Here is a 22,113-nt window from a genome sequence, read left to right as displayed (position 1 = left end):
CACCTTCTGGCTCTTCCACCCCAATTCCTCCATTTACTCAAGGAAATTCCTTCTGGCGCTGATTGCAATCTCTTTGATGGTAAGAACTTGCTCTCCCTGGGCTGACCCCCAGCAGAGCTTGTCCTCATACCCGGCGGCCCGAGGGGGCGCTGCTTCGGGGGAAGTTACTTGGGTTTAAATAAAGCAGCTTCCTTGGCTGTTCGCGGTTGCGCAACCCTGTTCAGCCACCGCCATGTCAGCCCAGCGGTATCCAGAGGCGCAGGCCCGGGGCCGCCGGGACCCGAACCTTCTGCTTCCCGCCTAGGCAGAGCCGGATCCTAGTCAGAGACTGCTGGGAGCGACGCGGGCCCAGAGTGGGCGGAGCTGGCCGGAGAACCCCCCCTCGGTGGGCGGGGCGTTCCTGCTCCGCTCCGCCCCGCGCACGGCCGAGCGCCGCGCCGCTCGGCCCCGCCCCTCCCCGGCCCTGCCCCCTTCACCTCCCCGCAGCTTCTCCCCTCTCCCATTGGCCGAGGTGGAGACCCTCCTCTCTGCCCAATGGCCGCCGCCGCGGCTCGGCCACCCGCGTCCTGACTGGCCAGCGACCGGCAGAGTGGCGGGGTGCGGACCAATGGGAAGAGGCGGCTCGATGAATGGCTGGCCCGGGTGGGGAAGGCAGGAGGCGGCGATCCCGGCGGAGGGGGCCGTTCGCCAGCTCCGAGGCAGAAAGTGCCACGACTCCACACGCGCGCACGCAGCCAGCGAGCGGCCGGAGCGGACGGCAGACGGGGCGGGCGGCGTCAGGGTCGCAGCGTCTACAGCTGCTCGGGGGCGGTTTCTTGGCGGAGGCTTGGCCGGCTCCTCTCTCCCGGCTCCGCGGCGGCGGCGAAGGCGGCGTCTCCTGCCCTCTCGCTTTCCTTCTCGCGTCTCTGGCTGCAGGTAAGAAACTTGGCCGGGCCCTGCAGCGGCCGCGCGCGGGCCGGGCTGTCGGGGGGCCGGGGCCGGCCGCGCTGCGCCGCGAGTGACACGTCTCCTCGGCGGCCCCTCCCCCGGCCCGCCCGCCGCCCGCCGCCGCGGCCGTGCACCATCGGGGTCGGGGTCGGACTCGGGGCGGGGGGTGCCGGGCAAGCGCCGTGCAGGGGCGTAGGCAGGGCGCGCCCCGTGGTGTGGACCCCGCGGCCCTCGCCGTCGGGGTACCTGCGGCGGCCGGCGGGCGCGACGTGGCGACCGCTCGCTGCCTCCCTCCCTCCCTTCCTCCCGACAGGGCCGTCGGGCCGACCAGCGCGCTCCGAAGTTGGGCGAAGAAAGTTGGCGGCGGGGCGGGGCGGCGCACAGCTGGCGGAGGAAGGGGTTAAGTTTCGGGAAGCTGCCGGATGACGTTGCCAGGCTGGAGTCCGGGCCGGAGGGGTGGGGGTGCGGGCGGAAGGCGGCGGAGGCCGGCCGAGGGGAGGAGGGCGGGATTGAATGGGGGCCCACGGGCCGAGCGCGCCGGTCCCAGGCCGCGGCCCACTGGCGCTTCGCGGGGCTGGGACGGCCCCCGACGGGGCGGGCCGGGGCCGCAGGGCTCGCGGCGCAGGGACCGGGTCTGTCTATGGCACGGACGTCGGGCGGCCGCGGTGGCAACTTCCCGGAGTGCGGGAGGCGGCTCCCTGCTCCCCCTGGCGGCGGGGCCGGGGCCACCGTTTCCCCGGCTGGGCTGCGCGGAGCCTGGCTCGAGGGCTCCCGGCGGGGGGACGAGGGCGCCCGGGGCCCGGCCGGCCCCGCCCGCGGCCACGATGAATGAGCCGGCAGTGCCAGCCCCGGGCGGAAGCGGACACCTCCGGGCCGGCCAAGCGCGCTGGCACCCGGCCTGGTGCCCGCCCCGGCCCGCCTGGCCCTCCCGCTGCGCCCTGATTAGGGGAGGCAGGCCGCGGTCTGCGCTTCCAGTGGGGCGCCCGCAATGCTTCAGGGACCCCTCCCCGAATGATAAGTCGCGAGTTTTAGCTCTAGAGTGTCCCGGCTGGCGAGGGTGACCCCGACCAAGTTGTTTCGTTCGGGGTCTCCATTTCCCCGTCTGCAAATCGGGGCTCCTGTTAGCTTCGATTTGCGAGAAAAGCTGTGGAGACCCAGCACTTGTAGGAAGGAGCCACAAGTGTTGGCTGTTCAGTTGGGATGCTTTTGTAGGGGTGTGCGGGACACGGGAGGAAGGTGGGGCCTGGCTCCGGCACTGCGGCGGGCGCGGGGCTGCAGAAGTTGCACAGCCAGGGTTCTACACCCCGGGCCACGTACTGGCCGCCTACTCGCAGGTCCCATAGCCCCTCTGAACCCTAGTTTCTTATCTGTGGCCTGGAGACAGTACCACCCACTCACAGGGTCGGGAGCCACGCCGGGAAGTGCTGGGACCTTGTACAAACAGAAGGCAATTTGGCAATTACTCTGGGAGGTCAGAGGTTAGGAGAGACTGGGAAGCACCAAGGAAATGAAACTCTGAGGGACCTGAGGAGCCTCCCACGTCACTGCTCAGCTATTCACTCTGCGTGCTGGAACCTTCAGGGTAGGGGCCATCTGGATGGCATTTTCAGGAATTTGGAGAAATGGGCCTGGTAGGGCCTCCTATCTCACATTAGATACCTCTTCAGAACTGGGTGTCCCTAGAGACCCAGGACGTCTGTCTGGCACTCCCAGGAAGAACAACTGCGAATGTTACCCCGCCCTGCGCAGCTGGTGGGCATTCTCCCACTGCCCCTGCCTCCCTCCTCACACTCCTTGTTTAACTTCCTGTTAATCCGACACCTAGAGAAATCTGTGACCCTGCCGCATGTCACTTACTGTGTGATGTCTTGACTCGTTTATGAACTTGCCAAAGGTCACTCCCACTATGATCTGCCAACCTCTTTCCCTTCCAGAAAGAAGCTTCCGGTTCTGAGGTCCTGGAGGTGCCATTTCCCTCTCTGTTGAAGCAAAGGCCGGGGCAGACCTCCTAGTAGGTGAAGTTTTCCTTTTACATGGAGCACCGCAAAGCCGGCTTGCAGGGATCTTGCGCCAGTGGAGGCCTGGAGGAGGCTAAGGTTGGGGGAGGGGAAACCAGAAAGGGATCTTGGGGTTTAGAAGCAGAGGGTTTAGAGCTCTAGGCACTATAACAACTCTTACCTTTCATACTTAGGAATCTGCCTCTGAACATTTACAGAGAGATTAAGAAGTCACAGTGGTATCGTGGTGCATGAATATTTTTTGGTGATGGGAGAGTTTTAAATAAATCTTAAATCAAGTCACATTTGAGCAATTATGCTCTTTAATGAAATGAGCCCTAACTCAACAGGCTGCAATAATTACATAGCAGCAAACTCAGTTTAAATGGTTGAATGCCAGTGATTGGAGTATTGGTTTATTATGTAGCAGGGACACCTTTTAAAAGTGTCGGGACCCCAGACTCTTCTTGTCTTTTTAGCCCTGGGAATTTTAACTAATAGATGAATGACACATAGAGGATCAACAGTTCTGTTGAGACAGCAAGTTTTTCTTTGCTAAAATCTTGTTTCAGGAGAAACAAAAATAATGGTCAAGTCAGAATGATGAAGGCAGGGACTGTGCTGTCCGTATGTGCATGCTGGGCCTGCAGTGGTTAAGGCCTGGCCTATAACATCATAAATATTGGTTACACTACGCGGACAGCACCCCCCATACCTGTTAAACTATTCCCAGCTGTCTCATTGGATAAATGAAGCTGGGCCCAACTTGGTTTTTAAGGTTCACTTTTTAGAATCAGATTCCACAACTGTGGTTTACATTTAGACCTTAAAATAACCCTGTTCTAGAGGGTGGGAATGGTTGTCACCCATTCAGTGGATGAGAACGTAGAGGTCCAGCTGGTCAGAAGGTTGTCAGGCCAGTTCCTGTTGTCCAGTTGCTAGGTGATGCGGGCCCGGCCTTCCAAATGTTCCCTCCTGGCCATATACCTCCACCTTCCTGGGGCAGTAATTACCCAAGGGAGGACACAGAACGTGAAGATCAAAATTAAGAGCTTCAGTGGCAGGAAGGTGGGGAGGCATTTTGAAAATCTGGCAGTGCTGAAGGTATCTTTCATTTCATTTTTTTCACCAAGGGTCTCCTGTGTGGTGGGCCTTCAAACACTGCAAGTGAGACCTAGTTCTTGCCTGAAAAAGCCACTGTCTAGAACTGTGTTGTCCAATACGGTAGCCACAAGTAGCAATTTAAGTTTAAAACAGTTCAAATTAAGTAAAATTAAAAATTCAATTTCTGAGTCAAATTAGCCACATTTCAGGTGCTCGGTAGTCACAAGTTGGTCAGCGTGGCTGTAGATGGTTTCCACCATCACAGAAAGTTCTGGACAGTGCTGATGTAGAGGCAGCTGCTGTTCTCTAAACATTCATGTCCCTGTTCCTCTTGATCATGTGGTAATATGTTGAACCACATGAAATTGCCCATTCTGTAGGTCAAAACCAGTTGACTAGTGGCAGTTGATACACTTCACCTGATAAGATCTCACCCTGAGAAAGCATTAGTCCCGCCTCTTTGTGTGCATTGTAAACTGCATTCCAAGAAAAAGGAGTGGGAGGGGGGCCACACAGATAGTGGCCCTGTCCTGGAGAGATTTTTTACCCAATTCCCTCAGCATCAAAATGGTGACTTGTAACAAAGACAGAAAATAAACAGATATTAGGTAGAAAGTGATGGCTTGTAAGGGAAGGTAAATATTTAATTTTAAGTGACAGTGCCTAGGCAAGGAGGCACTCTCACTTAGCATATAGAAAATTAGTTCAGGGGCCTCCTAGGAGACTTTTCTTAGGCAGACAAATTCTGGCCAAGTCTCCTGAAGCAGACAACCAGACTCCCCCCAAAACCAGACATATCTGTGTGTCCTTTATGTGCATTCAGTAACATATGTCTTCCACCTGTCAACAATGGGCAGCAACTTTAACTTATCAAGAACATTTTGTGATTGCTAACTTAGATTTTTTTGGCAAGACTAGAATACCTGCCCAGTCCCGAAACCTTTTCAGTTCCAAAGTATTGGAGTTCCAATGTTCTTGGGTGGCATAAATTGGTTCCTACACCGGTGACTATTTACACAGCTCTGTTATTCTCCATATGACTTTTTTTCTTTTTCTTTTTTCTTTTTTTTTTTTTTTTGAGACAAAGTTTCGCTCTTGTTGCCCAGGCTGGAGTCCAATGGCGTGATCTCGGTTTACCGCAACCTCTACCTCCCGGGTTCAAGCGATTCTTCTGCCTCAGCCTCCCAAGTAGCTGGGATTACAGGCATGCGCCACCACGCCTGGCTAATTTTGTATTTTTAGTAGAGATGGGGTTTCACCATGTTGGTCAGGCTGGTCTAGAAGTCCTGGCCTCAGGTGATCTGCCCTCCTCAGCCTCCCAAAGTGCTGGGATTATAGGCATGAACCACCGTGCCCGGCCTCCATGTAACTTTGAAAGGATCATTGGGCAGTACTGGGGAATAATTTTTGAATTCTTGGTTGTACTTGTGGGCTCATCTTAGTACTAGTACTCTGTAAAGAATAACATAAAACCAAAGTTTAACTTTAAAGGAAGAAGCTGAATGATGGACAGCTACTTGATCTGTTTCTGGTCAGAAAGGAGGCCCACTAAGACTACTGGAAGTTACAGACTATTTATAGTGATAATGAATATCATCTGCTGACTCAAAAGTTGGAATAAAAGACCATCTTGAATTCAAATCTTTAATTCTGTCTCCCGGGCAAGGTATAAGCAAACAAGGTCTGTTAGGCTGTCTTGAGAGGAATTCCAAACTGGTGCCCTGTGTGAACTGGACTTGGCCTTCACGTGGAATTTGTTTCACTGACCTCATGTTATTAGGCAATTGAGTCACCTTTTAAAAATGGAATTTTTTTTTTTTTCCACTAAAATCTAGATTTTTTGGGCCGGGCACAGTGGCTAATCCCTTTGGGAGGCCAAGGCGGGTAGATTGCTTGAGCCCAGGAATTTGAGACCAGCCTGGGCAACATGGCAAAACCCCATCTCTATAAAGAATGCAAAAACTAGCCAGGCATGGTGGCATGTGCCTGTAGTCCTGGCTACTCAGGTGGCTGAGGCGGGAGGATCATTTGAACCTGGAAGGTGGAGGTTGCAGTGAGCCAAGATCACACTACTACACTCCAGCCTAGGCAACAGAGTGAGACTCTGTCTCATAATAAAAAACAAAAACAAAATCTAGATTTTTGGGTTCTCTAGGGGAAAATGGGAATTTCTGGCTACACCAGGTTGACTTTCTTGTGTGGCGACTGTGGTTGTCCTCTCTGGGCGGGGCCTGTGCTCTCAGTGCCCAGCATCCTACCCCAATTTATATTACATGCTTGGGTACTGGCAGTCCCTCAGGGTGCTGGGGGCTGTCCGGTGTGACCGGACTAGTCATCAGCATGTCCCATGGAGCTGCTGTGTGGAGCAGTGGGAGAAGCACTGGTTGGGTGTTCTAATCCCTGGAATAAGTGAGTGACTTTGGACATGACTTCTCCTCCCTGGGCTTCAGTTTCCTCTTCCTATAAAATGAAACTAGGCCAGCTAGCTCCACCTTTCAGGCCACAAACCTCGGTTTATACTTAACTCGTCGCTGTCTCATACCTGTACCCTGTACGCAGCAGGTTCCATCAGCTCTACCTTCCAGACAGAGCCAGAGTGACCATTCTCACCACTTCTGCCTTCTCCCTGGTCCAAACAGCTCTTACCTTTTGATTTTTTATTTCTGAGAGGGTCTCGTTCTATCACCCAGGCTGGAGTACAGTGGTGCAATCACTGCCCACTGCAGTTACAACGTTGCAGGCTCAGTTAATCCTCCTGCCTCAGCCTCCTGGGTAACTGGTACCACAAGTGCACGCTACCACACCCAGTGAATTTTTAAGTTTTTTTGTAGAAATGGTGTCTCGCCACGTTGCCCAGGCTAGTCTTGAACTCCTGGGCTGAAGGAGTCCTCCTGCCTTGGCCTCCCAAAGTGCCAGGATTGTAGGCATGAGCCAGCATGCCCAGCCTGCTCTCACCTCTGCACTGGGTTATTTCTCCAGCCTCCGGTGGGCTCTCTGCCTTTGCCTGTACCCCCTGCCTTCTAGTCTGTTGCCAGAGCAGACCATGTCACTCCTCTGTTCAAGACCCTCCTTGGTCGAGGTCTCCAGTGGCCTCTCAGGGCACTTTTGCTCTGGCTTCACTCCTGCCATCTCCCTGTCCTCTGCCGCAGCCACGGTGGCCTCTGTTCCTCAGGCATGCTTCTGCCTTAGGGCCTTTGCGTCTACTTTGGCATATCCCTAAGAGCTTTTCCTTAGATGGCACATGGCTGGCTCCCTCGTCTCCTTCAGGCCTGTTGGCTACCCTGTGTGGAGTGTCAGCCTCTGATGCTCCCCCACCCCCACTCCCTGCCCCCCTTCTCTGCATCACTTTCTCTTCATCACCCCCTGACATGTCCCGTATTTGACTGACTTTGTCATCTCCCCCTCTGAAGCGTAAGCTCTACCAGTGCAGGGATGTAGCTTTTGTTTCCTAAGGTATATCCAGTGTCAAGGGCAGTGACTAGCACGCAGTAGGTGCCCATTCTTGCTGAGCTAATGGAGATGATTTTGTAGTGCTGGTGTTCTGTGAGTGTATCATGTAGCCTGAAGGAGTCTGGATTCCTAGAGCATCACATATAAACACAAAAACATATTCCAGAGCCAAATGCAAGTGAAGTTTGGATTACCTCCAGCCTGCCTCCAGTTCAGAAATTGACAGTCACATGCAGAGGGCACTGTTAATGTGGACATCCTGCCCTGCCAGCGGAGGCTGGGGTTTGAAGTAAACCTTAGGAGACGATGTGGATGTTGGCTCTCTCTTGGGAGCCCTCAGTCTCCAGCCTGGTTAGATTCATCCCAGTGTCTCTGGGAGTCCATCATGCATGGCACCTTGACAGAACTGGGCCCTTCCCAGGTGCTTGCACCAGTTCTGGGGAGGAGACTTGGCTGTGAGCATCCTTTAATTCCTTGTATAACCAACGAGTGTGAGGTGGGCCTTGCAGAGTCACTGAGCATTTCAGTGACGACACACTCACCGGGAAACAGAACGTTTGTTTTGGGTGTGAACAGTGTGCTGGCTTGCTCTGAAAATAGGTAGATTTTGTGTTTAGTGGGCAAAAATTTTCCTTAGGGGGAGAAGGGAGAATTCTTTTTTTTTGAGAGGGAGTCTCGCTCTGTCTCCCAGGCTGGAGTGCAGTGGCGCATCTCAGCTCACTGCAAGCTCTGCCCTCAGGTTCACGCCATTCTCCTGCCTCAGCCTCCTGCTGGACTACAGGCGCCCACCACCATGCCCAGCTAATTTTTTGTATTTTTTTTTAGTAGAGACGGGGTTTCACCATGTTAGCCAGGATGGTCTCGATCTCCTGACCTCGTGATCCACCCGCCTCAGCCTCCCAAAGTGCTGGGATTACAGGCGTGAGCCACCGAGCCCGGCCGGGAGAATTCTTATAGTTGGCATTACATTTTCTTTTCTCTTGGTCAGTCCTCATCATGCTAGGAAGTGAGGGAGGGGACAAGGTTCCTCTCCTGCCTCGCCTCATGGTGTTTTTCTTTTCTCAGAGGAATTTTGTGTGGCAGTCCGCTAAGTAGGAGGAGCAATGGCTGAGGCAGGGTGGTCTGGTTGGGAAGAGGCAGTACTACGTCCAGCCCCATCCTTTGTTTCTCCTCTTCTCTCCTGTTGATTTTAGGTGAAGAAGAGTAGATACCAGATTTCTAGCCCTTTCTAACGAGAATGTCTGACCTACTCATTTTACTTGGAAAGGTGAAAGACCCTTGTTCAAACCCAGGTGGTGTGTTTTTTTGAAGTTCTCATTCAGTGATTAAAGTGTGCGACTCAACTGCATTAAATTGGTTTTTAATTAAGTCTGATCCTGAGTAGGAATTAGATGTAGCTTTAGTTTTATGAATACATTTTTATTTCCTTGGTAGTTCTAGGTATTTGTAGTAATTAGAAAGGAAAGTCTTAATTTTCAGAATAGTAATCACAGTGATTGAGGGGAGGAAGGAGTCAATGCTGAAGAATAAATGAATTATTGAGACTCTTAATGAAAAGTCTTATTGGTGATGTGTCAAAGGACTCTTAAAAGGTCAACTTTAGCCACTGCTCTGAAGCTCAGTTAGTCTTTTCCATCTTAAGTCATATCCCTTTTAAGTTGGAAGATCTGGAGACTTATTCTGTACAGTTTGATTTTAAAAAGACTGCAGGTAGGCCGGGCATGGTGGCTCAGCCTGTAGTCCCAGCACTTTGTTAGGCTAAGGCGGGCAGATCACCTGAGGTCAGGAGTTCAAGGCCAGCCTGGCCAACATGGTGAAACCCTGTCTCTACTAAAAATACAAAAACTAGCTGGGCATGGTGGCACATGCCTGTAATCCCAGCTACTCGGGAGGCTGAGGCAGGAGAATCGCTTGAACCCGGGAGGCGGAGGTTGCAGTGAGCCGAGATCGCACCACTGCACTCCAGCCTGGGCAACAGAGTGAGACTCCATCTCAAAAAAAAAAAAAAAAAGCAAGACTTCAGGACAGCAAGGTGGCATGGCCACAGGACCATAAAGGGCTGTGGGTCCCACTGAGTCACTGCCCTGTGAGGTCAGGAGGTGACTGCCTGCCTTGACCCTGGCCTCAGTTACTTCCTGTCTGTGAAGGGAGCGATCCTGTGTGGGTGTGAGCACTGGGAAGTGGCAGTAGTAACAGGGCTCCGTAACAGATTCTTCAGGCCTTAAAGATGCTCCTCCTCCAGGATCTGTGGGGCACGTTTTTCAAGGAAATATGACACACATTTTAAACTCTTTATTAAAGTAAAATATGTACAGAAAAATGCACGATCATGAGTCTACACAATAAGTATCCACAAGCTACACACGCTTGTTTAACCAGCAGATCAAGAAATAGATTATTCCTGACCTCCCCCACCTCCCTTTGTGCCCCCCTTCCAGCTGCTGCCCATCGTGGGCAGGGAATACCTGCTCTCTTCTCAATAATACCAGTGATTGATTTTGCTTGTGTTTGAACTTGATGTAAATGGACTCAAACGGCATATGCTCTTTTGTGTCTTTCACTCAATGTTACGTGTAAGACTTGGCAGATTGTTGGGGTAATTGTAGTTTGTTCATTCTCATTGTTCACTATTCCAGCATGTGAATATATGAGTTTATTCACATTACTGTAGGTGGGTACTGGGAGAGTTTCCAGTTTGGGGCTATTAATGCCGCAGACTTTTGGTGAATGTCTATACACATTTCCGTTGGGTCTGTATACCTAGGAGTGGAATTGCAGGACCAGAAGGAGGTAGGTGCTCGGCTTTAAAAGAAAGTGCCAGACTTTTTGTCTGAAGTGCTTGTACTAATTTATACTCCCACCAACAGTATATGAATGCGACCTTGGAATATATTATAAAGTGGCTGATTCTAAAAGGGAACCAAAGTGAATTTTGAGTTACCGTTGATAAGAAATAAGCAATGACTCACTCAGGCTGAAGTTCTCCGCTGTCACAGAGATAGGATGTTTGGCTGGCAGAATTCGTTAATCAAAGGTGGGCCTTGGGAAAAGGGCTTGTGAGAGGGTCAGATTTTATTGCCGATGAGCAGGTGATATTTCCTAATATAAACCTGAGTGGAAATGCAGCTCTTCTCGAAGGAGTTAATGGAAGGGAATTCAGCGAAGCTCATATCTCGAGATTGAATTCTTCATCAGAACTCTTCCCCCACAGAGTGAATTTCTGAAAAACAAAAGAACCAATAGTTGGGTACCAGACCTCATTTAGCTCTGGCCCATGCATTTCTAATTAGAAGCTCTGCCCACCTCCAGGGGTTGGCGGTGTCGGGATACTCCTGCAGGAGCCCTTCCTCCCTGGCCCACCTAGTAATGAAGGATGGTATATCCAGGTCCAGAGTTGGTAGTAGTCTCCCTGGCACAGCCAGCCTCCTGGCACATGGCAGCCACGTGCTCCCTTTTCTTTGAAGAGCATGGTTGGCTGGAATTTGGTTTGGCTGTTGGGGGCGACAACACTGGGTTTCTGGTGATAGAATAAGCTGGGTGGCCTGAACCAGTCTTCTAGCTTGCTGGATGGCCTGGACAAGAGGTAAATGACATTAAAAATACCATCTGACAAGCCTAGAATGGAAGACACTGAGGCAGGCGGTGAAAGGAGTGACCCAAGAGGACAAGGACAACCTGGGGGGCCTTTGGAAAAATGGGCAAACTCTTAAGTTCTGATAGCATCTCCAGGCACAGGGGGCAGAGATTAATGCTGGCAGCATGATAGGACACAGGCTCCCTGAGTTGGAACCACAAGGGGCCATGACACCTTCATGGAGAAGGGGAGTCAGAGGTAAGCCCATTCTCACCCTACAGGCAGGGTAGGGAGGGGCACATTCTGAGAAGTGGGTATCACAAGTTGTACCTCATGTGGATCCCATGACCTGAGTAGTGGGAAACTCCAAGCTGATTTGAAGATTCTTTATTTGAGAGTGGACCTGCACAGCTTGTGTTCCTGGGCCAGTCCAGGGGCGAGCAGGTCTTCGAAGGACTGCCCCTTTATCCTAGGCTCACTGAATCCCCAGGTGTAATGATCAAATCAAAGAGAATAGTCCATAGTTATGAACAACTAAATGCAAAGGATGAAAGCACTGAATGAGGACCAGCAGGAACAGATCTCAGAAAACATAAGATAATGGACTTGTTGACATAGATTTTAAAGGCCTTACTCAAACTAATAGGCAAGATTGAAAATACATATGAGGAAGAGGAAACTATACAATGACCTAGCAAATTTGAAAAAGGAACCAGGAACCACTTGTAGATATGAAAAGTTCATGTCTTTATAATAAAAATCTAACAGGTGGGTTTACTAGCAGATTACATAAAACTGAAGAGAGTGAATGACCTGGAAAGTAGAGAAGAAGAAATATAATTTAGGGAACCACATAGATGAATAATTTGTAAGACCAATTAAGATTCAGAAAGAGTAGATTCAGAAGTGTGTCTAATTGGGGTTCCAGGAGAGGAGTGAGGACAGAGCCAGTACTTGAAGAGCTAATGACTGAGAATTTTGTGGAATGCGTAAGACACCCAACCAGAACCCAAGCAGGGTAAATAAAAATAAATCCACGTGTAGACATTTAGTGATATAGCAACTCGAGGGAAAAATACAACAGTGAGAGTGAAAAGATTGTTTTAAGACAAAAACCCAAGATAGCTACTGACAAATCTTTGCTAAAGGAACTTCTCAAGGATATTCTTGGAAGGAAGGTGATGGCAAGTGGAAAAAGAGAGACATAACAAGCAATGATGAGTAAAGAAAGTGGTAAATATTTGGACAGTTCTAAATACATGTAAAAGAATAATGTTGGAGAGGCTGGAACAAGGATAAGATTAAATACATGAAAACAGTAACATCTAAGTTGGAAGGGATAATAGAATTAATTTAGGGGGGTAAAGATTTGGTTAACTTTGAATTTTGTGAGTGCTGTGTGTTACAGTTTTTTTTTTTTTTTAAAGGTAATTGCTAAAGAGTAGAGACAATGAAAAAAAAAGAAAATCCTACACTACTCATTTTGATGCCAGCCAACCTTGTTACAAAACTTGACAAGAATGGTAGGAGCAAAGAAAACCATCAGTCAGATCTCATACCTGACAAGATAAACCAAATCCAGCAGTATGTATGACTAAATCATTTTATCCTAGGAATTCAAACTTGGTTTAACGTTTAAAAATAAGTTTATATTCACCTTCCACACCTACGGGTTATAGGAGTAGAACAGTATGATTATCTTAATAGATAACAGATAAAGTATTTGATAAAATTCAACGTCTATTTATGTAAACTAGGAATAAGAAAGCAACCTCTTTGACCTGATAAAGGATGTCTACAAAAAGGCTTTAGCAAATCTCACACTAAAGAGAGACACCTAAATCTTTCCCTTTGATATGAGAAAAACAGAATACTTGCTGTCATTCCTTCTCTTTAGCGCTGTGTTGAAGGTGCTGCCCTGTGCAAAAATTCAAGAAAAATTAAGCAGATGATAGGAAATTGGGAAGAAAGGAACAAAACTGTGATTCATATGCTTATATATGTAGAATTTTTTTTTTTAATAGGCAGATGTGTTACTAGAATTAGGCAAGTTGCTGTGGGGGAAAAAATCACCCTACTGGAATCAGTTACGTTTCCGTATACCAGCAACAAGCAGAAAACGAAACTTCAGATCTACCATTTGTAAGAGTGTGAAAACTATGAAAAACTAAGAAGTAACTCTGAAAACGTGTAAGACTCCATGGTGTGTATTATTTTCCATCTGGATACTTGGGTTCTGTTTAGATTTGATCCTTATAATCGTATACATTAGCACATATGATCCTAATATGATATTGAGTAGACGATTGATTAATCACTTACCATATTTGATGTGGTGAAGTTTGATTTGATACAGTATAGATGAGAGTGACCTCTGCTTTGGGGAGACAAATGTTTACCGCAGTAAGAACTCCCTTGTGGGCTAGCACATCTTAACTGTTCATGTCCATTTTGAGACATCAGTTCTTGATTCCTACCGCATAGGCATGCTGTCTTCCTTAATAAGGTGAAGCCTGTAGGCTTCTTGGAAGTTCGCAGAAGATTTAGGTCTGTTTTAAATACCTACTTTCCAAAGACTGTTACTTGGAGAGTCACCAAAAATTGTCAATTCTTTATTTTTTCCCCCCTCAGGCATAGAAATTGAATCTGAAATGGCTGGTGAATAAGCAAAGGCTTATAATAGAGTATATTTCTATTTTTAGTGTTTCAACTCTTCTTTAAAATGAGTAACATTGTTTCTTTAAAATAGGAAGTCCATTATATGTATCCTCTTAGAAATGAAATAAATTTTTTCAGACTCTTTGTTACTGCATTTTCTCTTAGTTTCTTTGGGTTAAAAAAAAATCAGAGATTACACTAAAATTTTAGGTCAACTGATCTGAAACCCACTTCTCCAACACTTAGAAACATTACATAGTTAGTAAGGAGTCTTTAAAATGCATAGTAGTGCATTCACAAGGTAGGGAAAGAGATGACCAGAGTTCATAAGCCAAGGTTGCAGCGAGTGACTGGGACCTGCAGTGAGCTGACCCTGGGACAGGGGTAGGGGTGCGGTATTATCGGTCGAAGTCATCTGAGTCTTTGGCTTTAATGTCCAGGGGGAATGGGATTTTGTCTGAGACCGGGAATGGGAACTGAGCCTTCTCTCACATCTCCCTGTAAGACTTGAACCCTTGAAGGGCTATACCCTCCATGGGAGGACAGACTAGAAAGAACACCTGCCCAGTAGTAGCAAGGGGAGATGACAGGTAAGAATTTATCTGTTTTGTCCTGGGCAAGGGAGACACAGTCTCCTGATAATTTGTAAGAGGAGACCATGCCTCTTGTAAAAGTTAGTCCCTGGCTGGTCTTCCCTGAGGGCCTAGTTGAAGCAAAGATAAAACAGCTCATTAGAGGCAGGCCCACAACTCAGCCCATTAAGGGTTACCAGTGATAAAGCCCCACCAAAGATATAATATAAAATCACTATTAAAGGTAGAAAAGAAGACAATGAAAAATAGAAAAGCCAGTCAGACTTAAAAAACAAATCGAATAACTCGAAGGACTGATTATAGAGCTGGTGAGATTCAGCTGAAGACTGGAGTGTAGGTCTAACGAGTTCTCCAAATGGTAGCACAAAGAGATTGAGGTCTAAGTAGGAGCTCTACCAGGAAGGAATAGGGAGCAGACCATTTTCAAAGAACTGAGTGGCCAAGGATTTTCCAGAATTGAAGAATAACATAACTCCTCACACTCAGCACAGTGAGCCTGAATAAGTTAAATATACACTTTAAAACATTTTGCTGAATCCTTAGAACCCCAGAAATGGATCTTAAAAGTAATGAGAGATTAAAAAGATACTATAAAGGAATGACAAATAGAATGACAGTGTGTTTCTAAACATCTTATCAGGAAAAGGCCGGAAGACAAGTGAAATAACATCTTCAACATGGTGAGAGAAAACTGTCAGCATGGAATTCTGTCCTCAGTTAATCCATGAAGGTGAAGTAAATTTTCTCAGGGCTTTAAGGACTGAGAAAATTTATGAAGGAGAGATCCTTGCTGAAAGAACTACTCAAGGGTGTACTTTGGCAAGACCCTAAAAAAAGGAATGAGATGCAAGTAGCAGTGATGAGCAGATGGCCAGCATTTGGGTAAACAAGCAAGTATCAGCTGTCCGGAACCAAACAACACTGACCAGTCCAGATGTGTGTGTGATGGGGGCTCATGTCACGGGGAAGGGCAGCAGACCTAAGACCTCGTAGGTGATTTGACCACTGTGGAGGCAGCTGGAGACATTCATGAAATTCGGTCATGTATGGATGTTAGGAAGATGTGTTAGCATCACAGCTTGTAGGATGAAGCCATAACAGTACTTAGGGGGAAATTTATTGCCTTAAATATTTGCTGCAAGAAAAGAGAAAGGACTGAAAGTTGATAAATGGCCATGTCAGGAAGTTAGAAAAGACAGAATAAACCAATGGAAGATGGAGGAAGGAATAATGAATATCAGTTTTATAGACTGGATCACAAACCCAGCAGCTGGTCCCAGAATCATCATTGAAATTGATGTTAAATTGTATTGAACTTGTTAAAAATCAGCACTCTAGCCACCGTTCCCCCTTTAAGAAAAGATCTCAGAACACTAATCCTGACGGTTTTATGGGCAAGTTCTTCCAGATCTACAAAGAACAGAGAACCCTGCCTTTACACAAGCTATCCCAAAGAATAGAGGAAAAGGAATGATTTTTAGCTCATTCTATGAGACTCAAGAGACCCTAATACCAAGATCAGAGAACAGTCTGAGAATCACCTCTGATTTTTCTCATTTTAAAATACACATAGAAATCTCACATAAAAATGTGAACAAACCACATCTAGTGATGTGTTAGAAAAGAATCTCCATCAAGAAACATTTATACCATAGAAACTTTCTGTGAACCGGCATTATTAGACTGTGCATTACTGTAATTCCACATATTTCAGATTAAATGAGAAAATGTCAACTGGTAAAGAAAAAGCAATTGGTAAAATCTAATACTCAATTATATTGAAAAGATAACTAGGAATATAAGACATGCTACTTAACCTGAGGAAAGATTTCTGCCAGAAACCTGCAGTTGGTACGACACTGGTAGTAAAACATTAGAAGTAGTAACTTGCGAATGCTACAAGGCAGCTTATTGCACGGACTCTGCTCAGCACTGCATCAGAGTTCTCAGCCAGCTCTGTTAAGCCAAGAAAAAGAAATGAGATCATATGGTTTGGAAAGCAAGAAACAGTACTGTCTTTTTTTCCACAGCTTACTTTTTATTAAAAAAAATCGGAAAGAATCTACAAACTCCTAGATTTGACAAGAACATAGATGATAGCTGGGTAAATGATACATATGCAGAAATGAATTACTTTGCTGGTTGTCTGTAGCTGAGGAGTAGAAGAAGTAATTTACAGAAGATATTCTAACCATCAACAAAACAACATGTAAGACTTTTATGGAGAAAATCATTAAAATCTTATAGAAGTATGGAAGAAAACTTTTTTTTTTTTAAGAGACCGGGTCTTGCTATGATGCTTAGGCTGGTGTTCAGCTCCAAGGCTCACGTGATCTCCTGCCTCAGCCCCCCCAAGTAGCTCGGACTACAGACATGAACCACTGTGCCTGGCTTCGAAGAAAACATTTAAATCAGTGTGGTGCTCTAGCATACCATATTCATTGACAGATAGCTTCTATAGTTAGAAATATCAGTACTTCCTACTTTCATGTATAAACTCAGTGTGATTCAAATACAAATTCCAGTAGAAATTTTGTAGGGGATGCTTAAGCTGAAAATGTGGCATTGATGCAGGGCATAAATATAACAGTGGAACAAAGTATAGAGTCTAGAAACAGATCCACTGAATGGCACAGAGATGGCCATCTGAGTCTGTGGGGGAAGGAAAAGACCAGTCAGGAAATGGTGCTGGGTAATTAAACTGATGGGGAAAGTTTTATCGCTGTTTCCTGTCACATACCAAAGTAAATTCCTGGTGATTGAAAACCTGACTTTGAAATGCATTACCAAAGTCTTTTGAAGAAAATAACTTATAAACAGTAAAATGACTTCTGTCACAATGGTTGCCTCCAGGAAGCGACCCTGGGTGGCTGGCTTCAGGGGTATAAAGGAGATTTTTCACTCTGTATGGTAGACATGTCACACTACAATTTTGTGAGATAGCATAAATTTTTAAAACCGAAAAGCATAGGAGTATGGATAATAATTTGTGGTTCAGCTATGTAATATAGGAGTGAAAATAAATAAACCCCAGCCTGGCCAATATGGTGAAACCCCGTCTCTACTAAAAACTACAAAAATTAGCTGGGCATGGTGGCACACACCTGTAATCCCAGCTACTCAGGAGGCTGAGGCACAAGAATGGCTTGAACCTGAGAGGCAGAGGTTGCAGTGAGCCAGGATCATGCCACTGAGCTCCAGCCTGAGCAACAGAGAGAGACTTTGTCTCAAAAAAAAACAAAAAGAATAAACCAAAGCTATGTGTATCTGTATGAATATTCTCACAAAGTTTAGTAAAAAAATGTTACCAAATAGCACCCAGAACAATGTCACTTACACAGCAATTACCAACACACAAAGCAACGGCTCTATTTTGTTTGTAGAGATACATGTAATAGAAGCAAAAGCAGGTGGAAGTGGTAAGTGACCCATTCAGGGTGTTGTCCCCCTCTGGAAGGGAGATGACATATATATACATATACACGTGTGTCCCCCCCCACATATATATGTATACACAGGCACATATGTATATAAATAAATATCTGAAGTGCATATGGCAAAATGTTAGGGTTTGGTAAACCTGGGTGGTAGGCTAATGGATGTTCATATTTTTCTTCTTAGTCTTTTGTATGAGTCATTTCATAATATTTTAAAAATTAGGAGCTGTTGATTCTGATGTAGCCATGTCTACTAGGGTCTCTGTTTTATTGTCATTCTGTTTTAGTTCTGTACCTTCCTAGCAGGTCACCTTATGCCCAGGAAATGGATCTGGGGGTTTGTTTTCTTTGTCCACCCCTACCCCACAGCTTCTCCAAGCTTCCACACACGGTCCCCCATGGAGCTGCTGCTTAGTAATGAGACAGAGTCCTGGGAGCTGTTGAGGGTCTTTTCACAAAACCTCCCAAAATCTCAGCTGCCAAACTGGACCCAACTGGCTTGGCCCGGCCATGTGAATTAGCAAATATCTTCTGTGTCTAAAGAGTTTGGGGCTTCCTCTTACTTTGTTCCCCGAATCTTAAGAACAGAAGAAGAGCCATTCTCTTGAGATCTTAGAGGTGGGCCAGTGAGTTCAGTCTGTCCAGCCTCTGCGCAGCCTCCTACATCCTTCCCTCTTGGGGCCTTCATCTTTTTGTCTTACAGTCTGAGTGTGTTAGCAATATTGTAGTCCCCCTTTATCTATGGTTTCACTCTTTGTGGTTTTAGTTGCCAGCAGAAAGCTGTGGTCTGAAAATATTAAATGGAAAATTTCAGAAAGAAACTCTTCCTGAGTTTTAAGTTGCATGCCATTCTGAGTAGCGACTTGCCCGGGATGTGAACCATCCTGTGTGCAGTGGATTCACGCTGTCTATGTTACCTGCCTGTGCGTCAACTTGGTGGCCCTCTCGGCTTTCACATCCACTGTCTGGTATCACAGTGCGTGTGTTTGAGTCACCCTTACTTTATTTAATCATGGCCCCAAAGTGCAAGAGTGGTGATGCTAGCATATGGTTATAATTGTTCTATTTTATTATTGTTAATCTCGTACTGTGGCTAATTTCTAAATTAAATTTTATCATAGGTATGTAGGTATAGGAAAACAATAGTGTATATAGGGTTCAGTATTACTGCAGTTTTAGACCCACTGGGGGTGTTGGGAAGTTTCCCAGAGGATAAGGGAGGACCACTGCAGTGAGTAAAAGTACGTATTTGACAGAAGTTTGTGAAATTGACAGAATATAGATCCCTGTGGTCAGACTCTACAAGGTATGAGTGGGCACACATCTGCCCTAACTCTTTGGTGCAGTGGAAAAAGCCCTAGAAGAGGTTTCTGTTGGGGGCCTCTTATCACGGTGTGGATTTCAGGAGCAAAGCTCCCGGAATGCTGATTGTGAGAACCGAATTTGAGAGGCATCCCTGGCTTCATCATTTCTGTGAATCAGGGATCTCCCAGCATGATGTTTACGCCCCACTGAAGCTGACTCTGCAAAGCAGCAGAAAGGTTGTTTTTCATTTCGATTTCTTTGCTGTCCGTGGTGGTATTGCCTTAGCCTTAAATGTTTCAGTGTATTACTGCTTAAGACTAGGGCTTTTCATTTTCTTGTGAAAGATTTCTTTTAAAAAATTCTAACTTGGGAATTAGTGGTGGGGATGTAATTTCTTTTTCTGCAAAAGTTGGGAAGACACATTTGTGCTGCTATAAAACATATATTTGTGTGTGTTGCAAAGGAAAAATATTCTCCCGAGTTTGCTTTTCTTGATTCTGGGTCCCAACAGAGAATATATTTTTGTATTCTGTGTTTGCCTATGTTGAGTAAGATTAAAAGTTCATTTTCCAGCCTTGGCTTTTCTGCCGGAGTTTAGAAGTTGGAAACCACAAGGCTGCACAGAGCCCCACAGTCCTCGGCTGTGAACAGGCCCCGCTTTGTGCATGGCTGTTCACTGTGTCACGGTCTGCAACCAGTGCCAATCGCGACTCGGTGGAGACCACCCCTCGAGCACATGGTTGTTGGGAAACCATTCAGGGTTTACGGAGCCTCGGTGAGGGTGACCCAGGCCCCTAATGTTCGTTTCTCTAGAGAAGGGGAGTGTTTCAGAGGATTTTTTTTTTTTTTAAGTAGAGATGTGGTCTCACTATGTTGCCCGGGTTGGCCTTGAACTCCAGAGCTCAAGCGATCCTCCTGCCTCAGCTTCCCAAAGTGCTAAGATCACAGGCTTGTACCACCATGCCTGGCCTTAGGATTTTTGAATGTAGTGATAATAATGTGGTGTCCATTTTGGCAGAGTTCTGAGAAATCTTGTAAGTACCCAGAGGAGTTTCGGTTGGTGGGTACCTGCCAAAAAGTGAGGGTTGACTGTACCATGTTCCAGACCTTCTTGTCCCCATCCTCCTACCCACTGAATCCATCCATGGCTGAGCAGGGTGTGATTTCCTTTTTAACACCCAGCTTGAGAGTGTGTTCTCGGAAGGCCAGTTCCTGGTACCCTCCCTCGATGTTCAAACGTGAGAGTGCTCTGGCTGTGGATCACACTGTCACTGCCCATGGCCAGAGGTCACAACCCATTTGGAAATATAAATGCTGCCTTACCCAGGATTCAAAGGCCTCCATGAGCTCCCCTAAGACTTTGTAGAGGTTAAGACTGGAATGAAAACTGTGACTCAGTCCCGCTCAACGCAGAGTGACAGTGTGGGAGAAGTGTGTTGCCACAGCAGCTGATAGAGTTGTCCCCAGGGAGAGAATATGCTGGGAAGTTTTTTTGTCATGAGTGTTTTAAACCCTCTTCCTGCAAAGGTCCTAGAAAGGCCAAAGTAATGTGTTCCTTCTGTGGTGAGAGTGATTTTTTTTTTTTGAAAAAATTTTTTTTTTGAGACGGAGTCTCGCTCTGTCACCCAGGCTAGAGTGCAGTGGCGCGATCTTGGCTCACTGCAAGCTCCGCCTCCCAGGTTCACCCCATTCTCCTGCCTCAGCCTCCCGAGTAGCCTGGACTACAGGCGCCCGCCGCCACGCCTGGCTAAGTTTTTTGTATTTTTAGTAGAGTCGGGGTTTCACCGTGTTAGCCAGGATGGTCTCGATCTCCTGACCTCGTGATCTGCCTGCCTTGGCCTCCCAAAGTGCTGGGATTACAGGCGTGAGCCACCGCGCCCGGCCGAGAGTGATTTTTCTTAGAACACGATGCCAAGACGTTGAAAACAGTCTTCCTTCTCAGTCCCTTCTTTAAAATGCCCTCATGTCAAAATTTGGATTTGATTCCTACTCTATTTCTCTCCTCTATGTCCACTCAAGAGGAGTGGGGATCTCAATTTCTTAGGAGAAGAATCTCAATATCTGAACCACTGAGCAGCCTGGACCCAGCCTCCCACAGCATCTAGAGGTTTTGCAGGGCAATGTTGGGGGAGGCCTGTCCACTTCCCCTCCTCTCCTCTTCCACCTCCTTCTACCTCCCCTTACCCACCCCTTCTTACCCTTGTGTTCTCTTTGCTCATTCCATCGATCTTCTTCAGAGAGACTCGGGACTGGGTTGAATGTATCCAAATAAATACACCTCCTGGAGTTCCTCAGTGAAGTCGAACTTAGCCTGGGCTGTGGCAGGAAGGTGTGTGAACCTGGTTGCCTCTGACCCATTGGACTTTGGTCCATAGGCAGTGAGAACGGTGTTGTTCATCCTTACGGTTTGGGGAGTGTTGTCTGACAGGGGCCTGCTGACACTGTCTCCTCACCCTCTGTGCAGCTTCTGGATGTGAAATTCCAAACCTGGCATCTTCTGGGCCTCCCAAAACCGATTCTTCCTGTTTCCCAACATGCAAATTTGCAGGCTCCATAACTTCTCAGGAGCTATTACTGGCAAAAGGCTATTTTCCTTCACTGAATTTTTGAACACGTTTCAGGATTGTAATGCAGAAGTTTTTATCTCTGATCCTGGGTAGCGGCATTTATTGGCACTGGGGAAGAGGGAAGCAACAGAGTGGAGATGGCACACTGTGGGCCTGCTGGCTAAAATGCTTGTGGCTGAAAGCCTGCAGATGTGTTTAGTTTGGTTCACATATCTTTTTAATCAGTCAATTTCACGTTGAGAGAAAAATTTTTTAAAAGTGTCTGGCCTAACATGAAAAATCAAAACATCTTTCAACTCAGCAATCACATTTCTAGGGCAGTCAGCCATGACAGAGTGTCACTGCCTAATTTTAGATGGGGGCGGGTGTTTTTTGCTACAGTCTCCCCCACTCCCCATGGTCTCACACCTGGCCTGCGTTTGTGCTCCTGTGCATCTTTGACCTTGTGTGGGGAATATCTTGCATCAGGGTCGTGGCTGCTGAGGCTCCTGGGCGTGTGTG

At 47.1% G+C, this 22,113-nt stretch overlaps 1 protein-coding gene across 6 annotated transcripts in view; it reads left to right on the top strand.

The window, feature by feature from the left end:
• The first annotated feature begins 624 nt into the window (after window positions 1-624).
• The window catches only part of RRBP1 (ribosome binding protein 1), a 68,865-nt gene continuing 47,376 nt past the window's right edge, over window positions 625-22,113 (top strand). For 3 of the 6 annotated variants that reach the window (XM_054541600.2, XM_054541598.2, XM_063720586.1), the window contains exons 1-2: window positions 652-915; window positions 2,862-3,023. In XM_054541600.2, the coding sequence (XP_054397575.2) occupies window positions 2,961-3,023 (63 nt within the window). In that variant the 5' untranslated portion in view covers window positions 652-915; window positions 2,862-2,960. Of the gene's footprint in view, window positions 916-2,861; window positions 3,024-22,113 lie in introns of all 6 variants that reach the window. The other 3 variants (XM_063720589.1, XM_063720588.1, XM_063720587.1) reach the window with 1 other exon arrangement.

Source organism: Pongo abelii, chromosome 21 (assembly GCF_028885655.2).
Source record: "Pongo abelii isolate AG06213 chromosome 21, NHGRI_mPonAbe1-v2.0_pri, whole genome shotgun sequence".
In the NCBI taxonomy this organism is placed as follows: domain Eukaryota; kingdom Metazoa; phylum Chordata; class Mammalia; order Primates; family Hominidae; genus Pongo; species Pongo abelii.
This window is presented reverse-complemented; position numbering and strand designations above follow the sequence as displayed.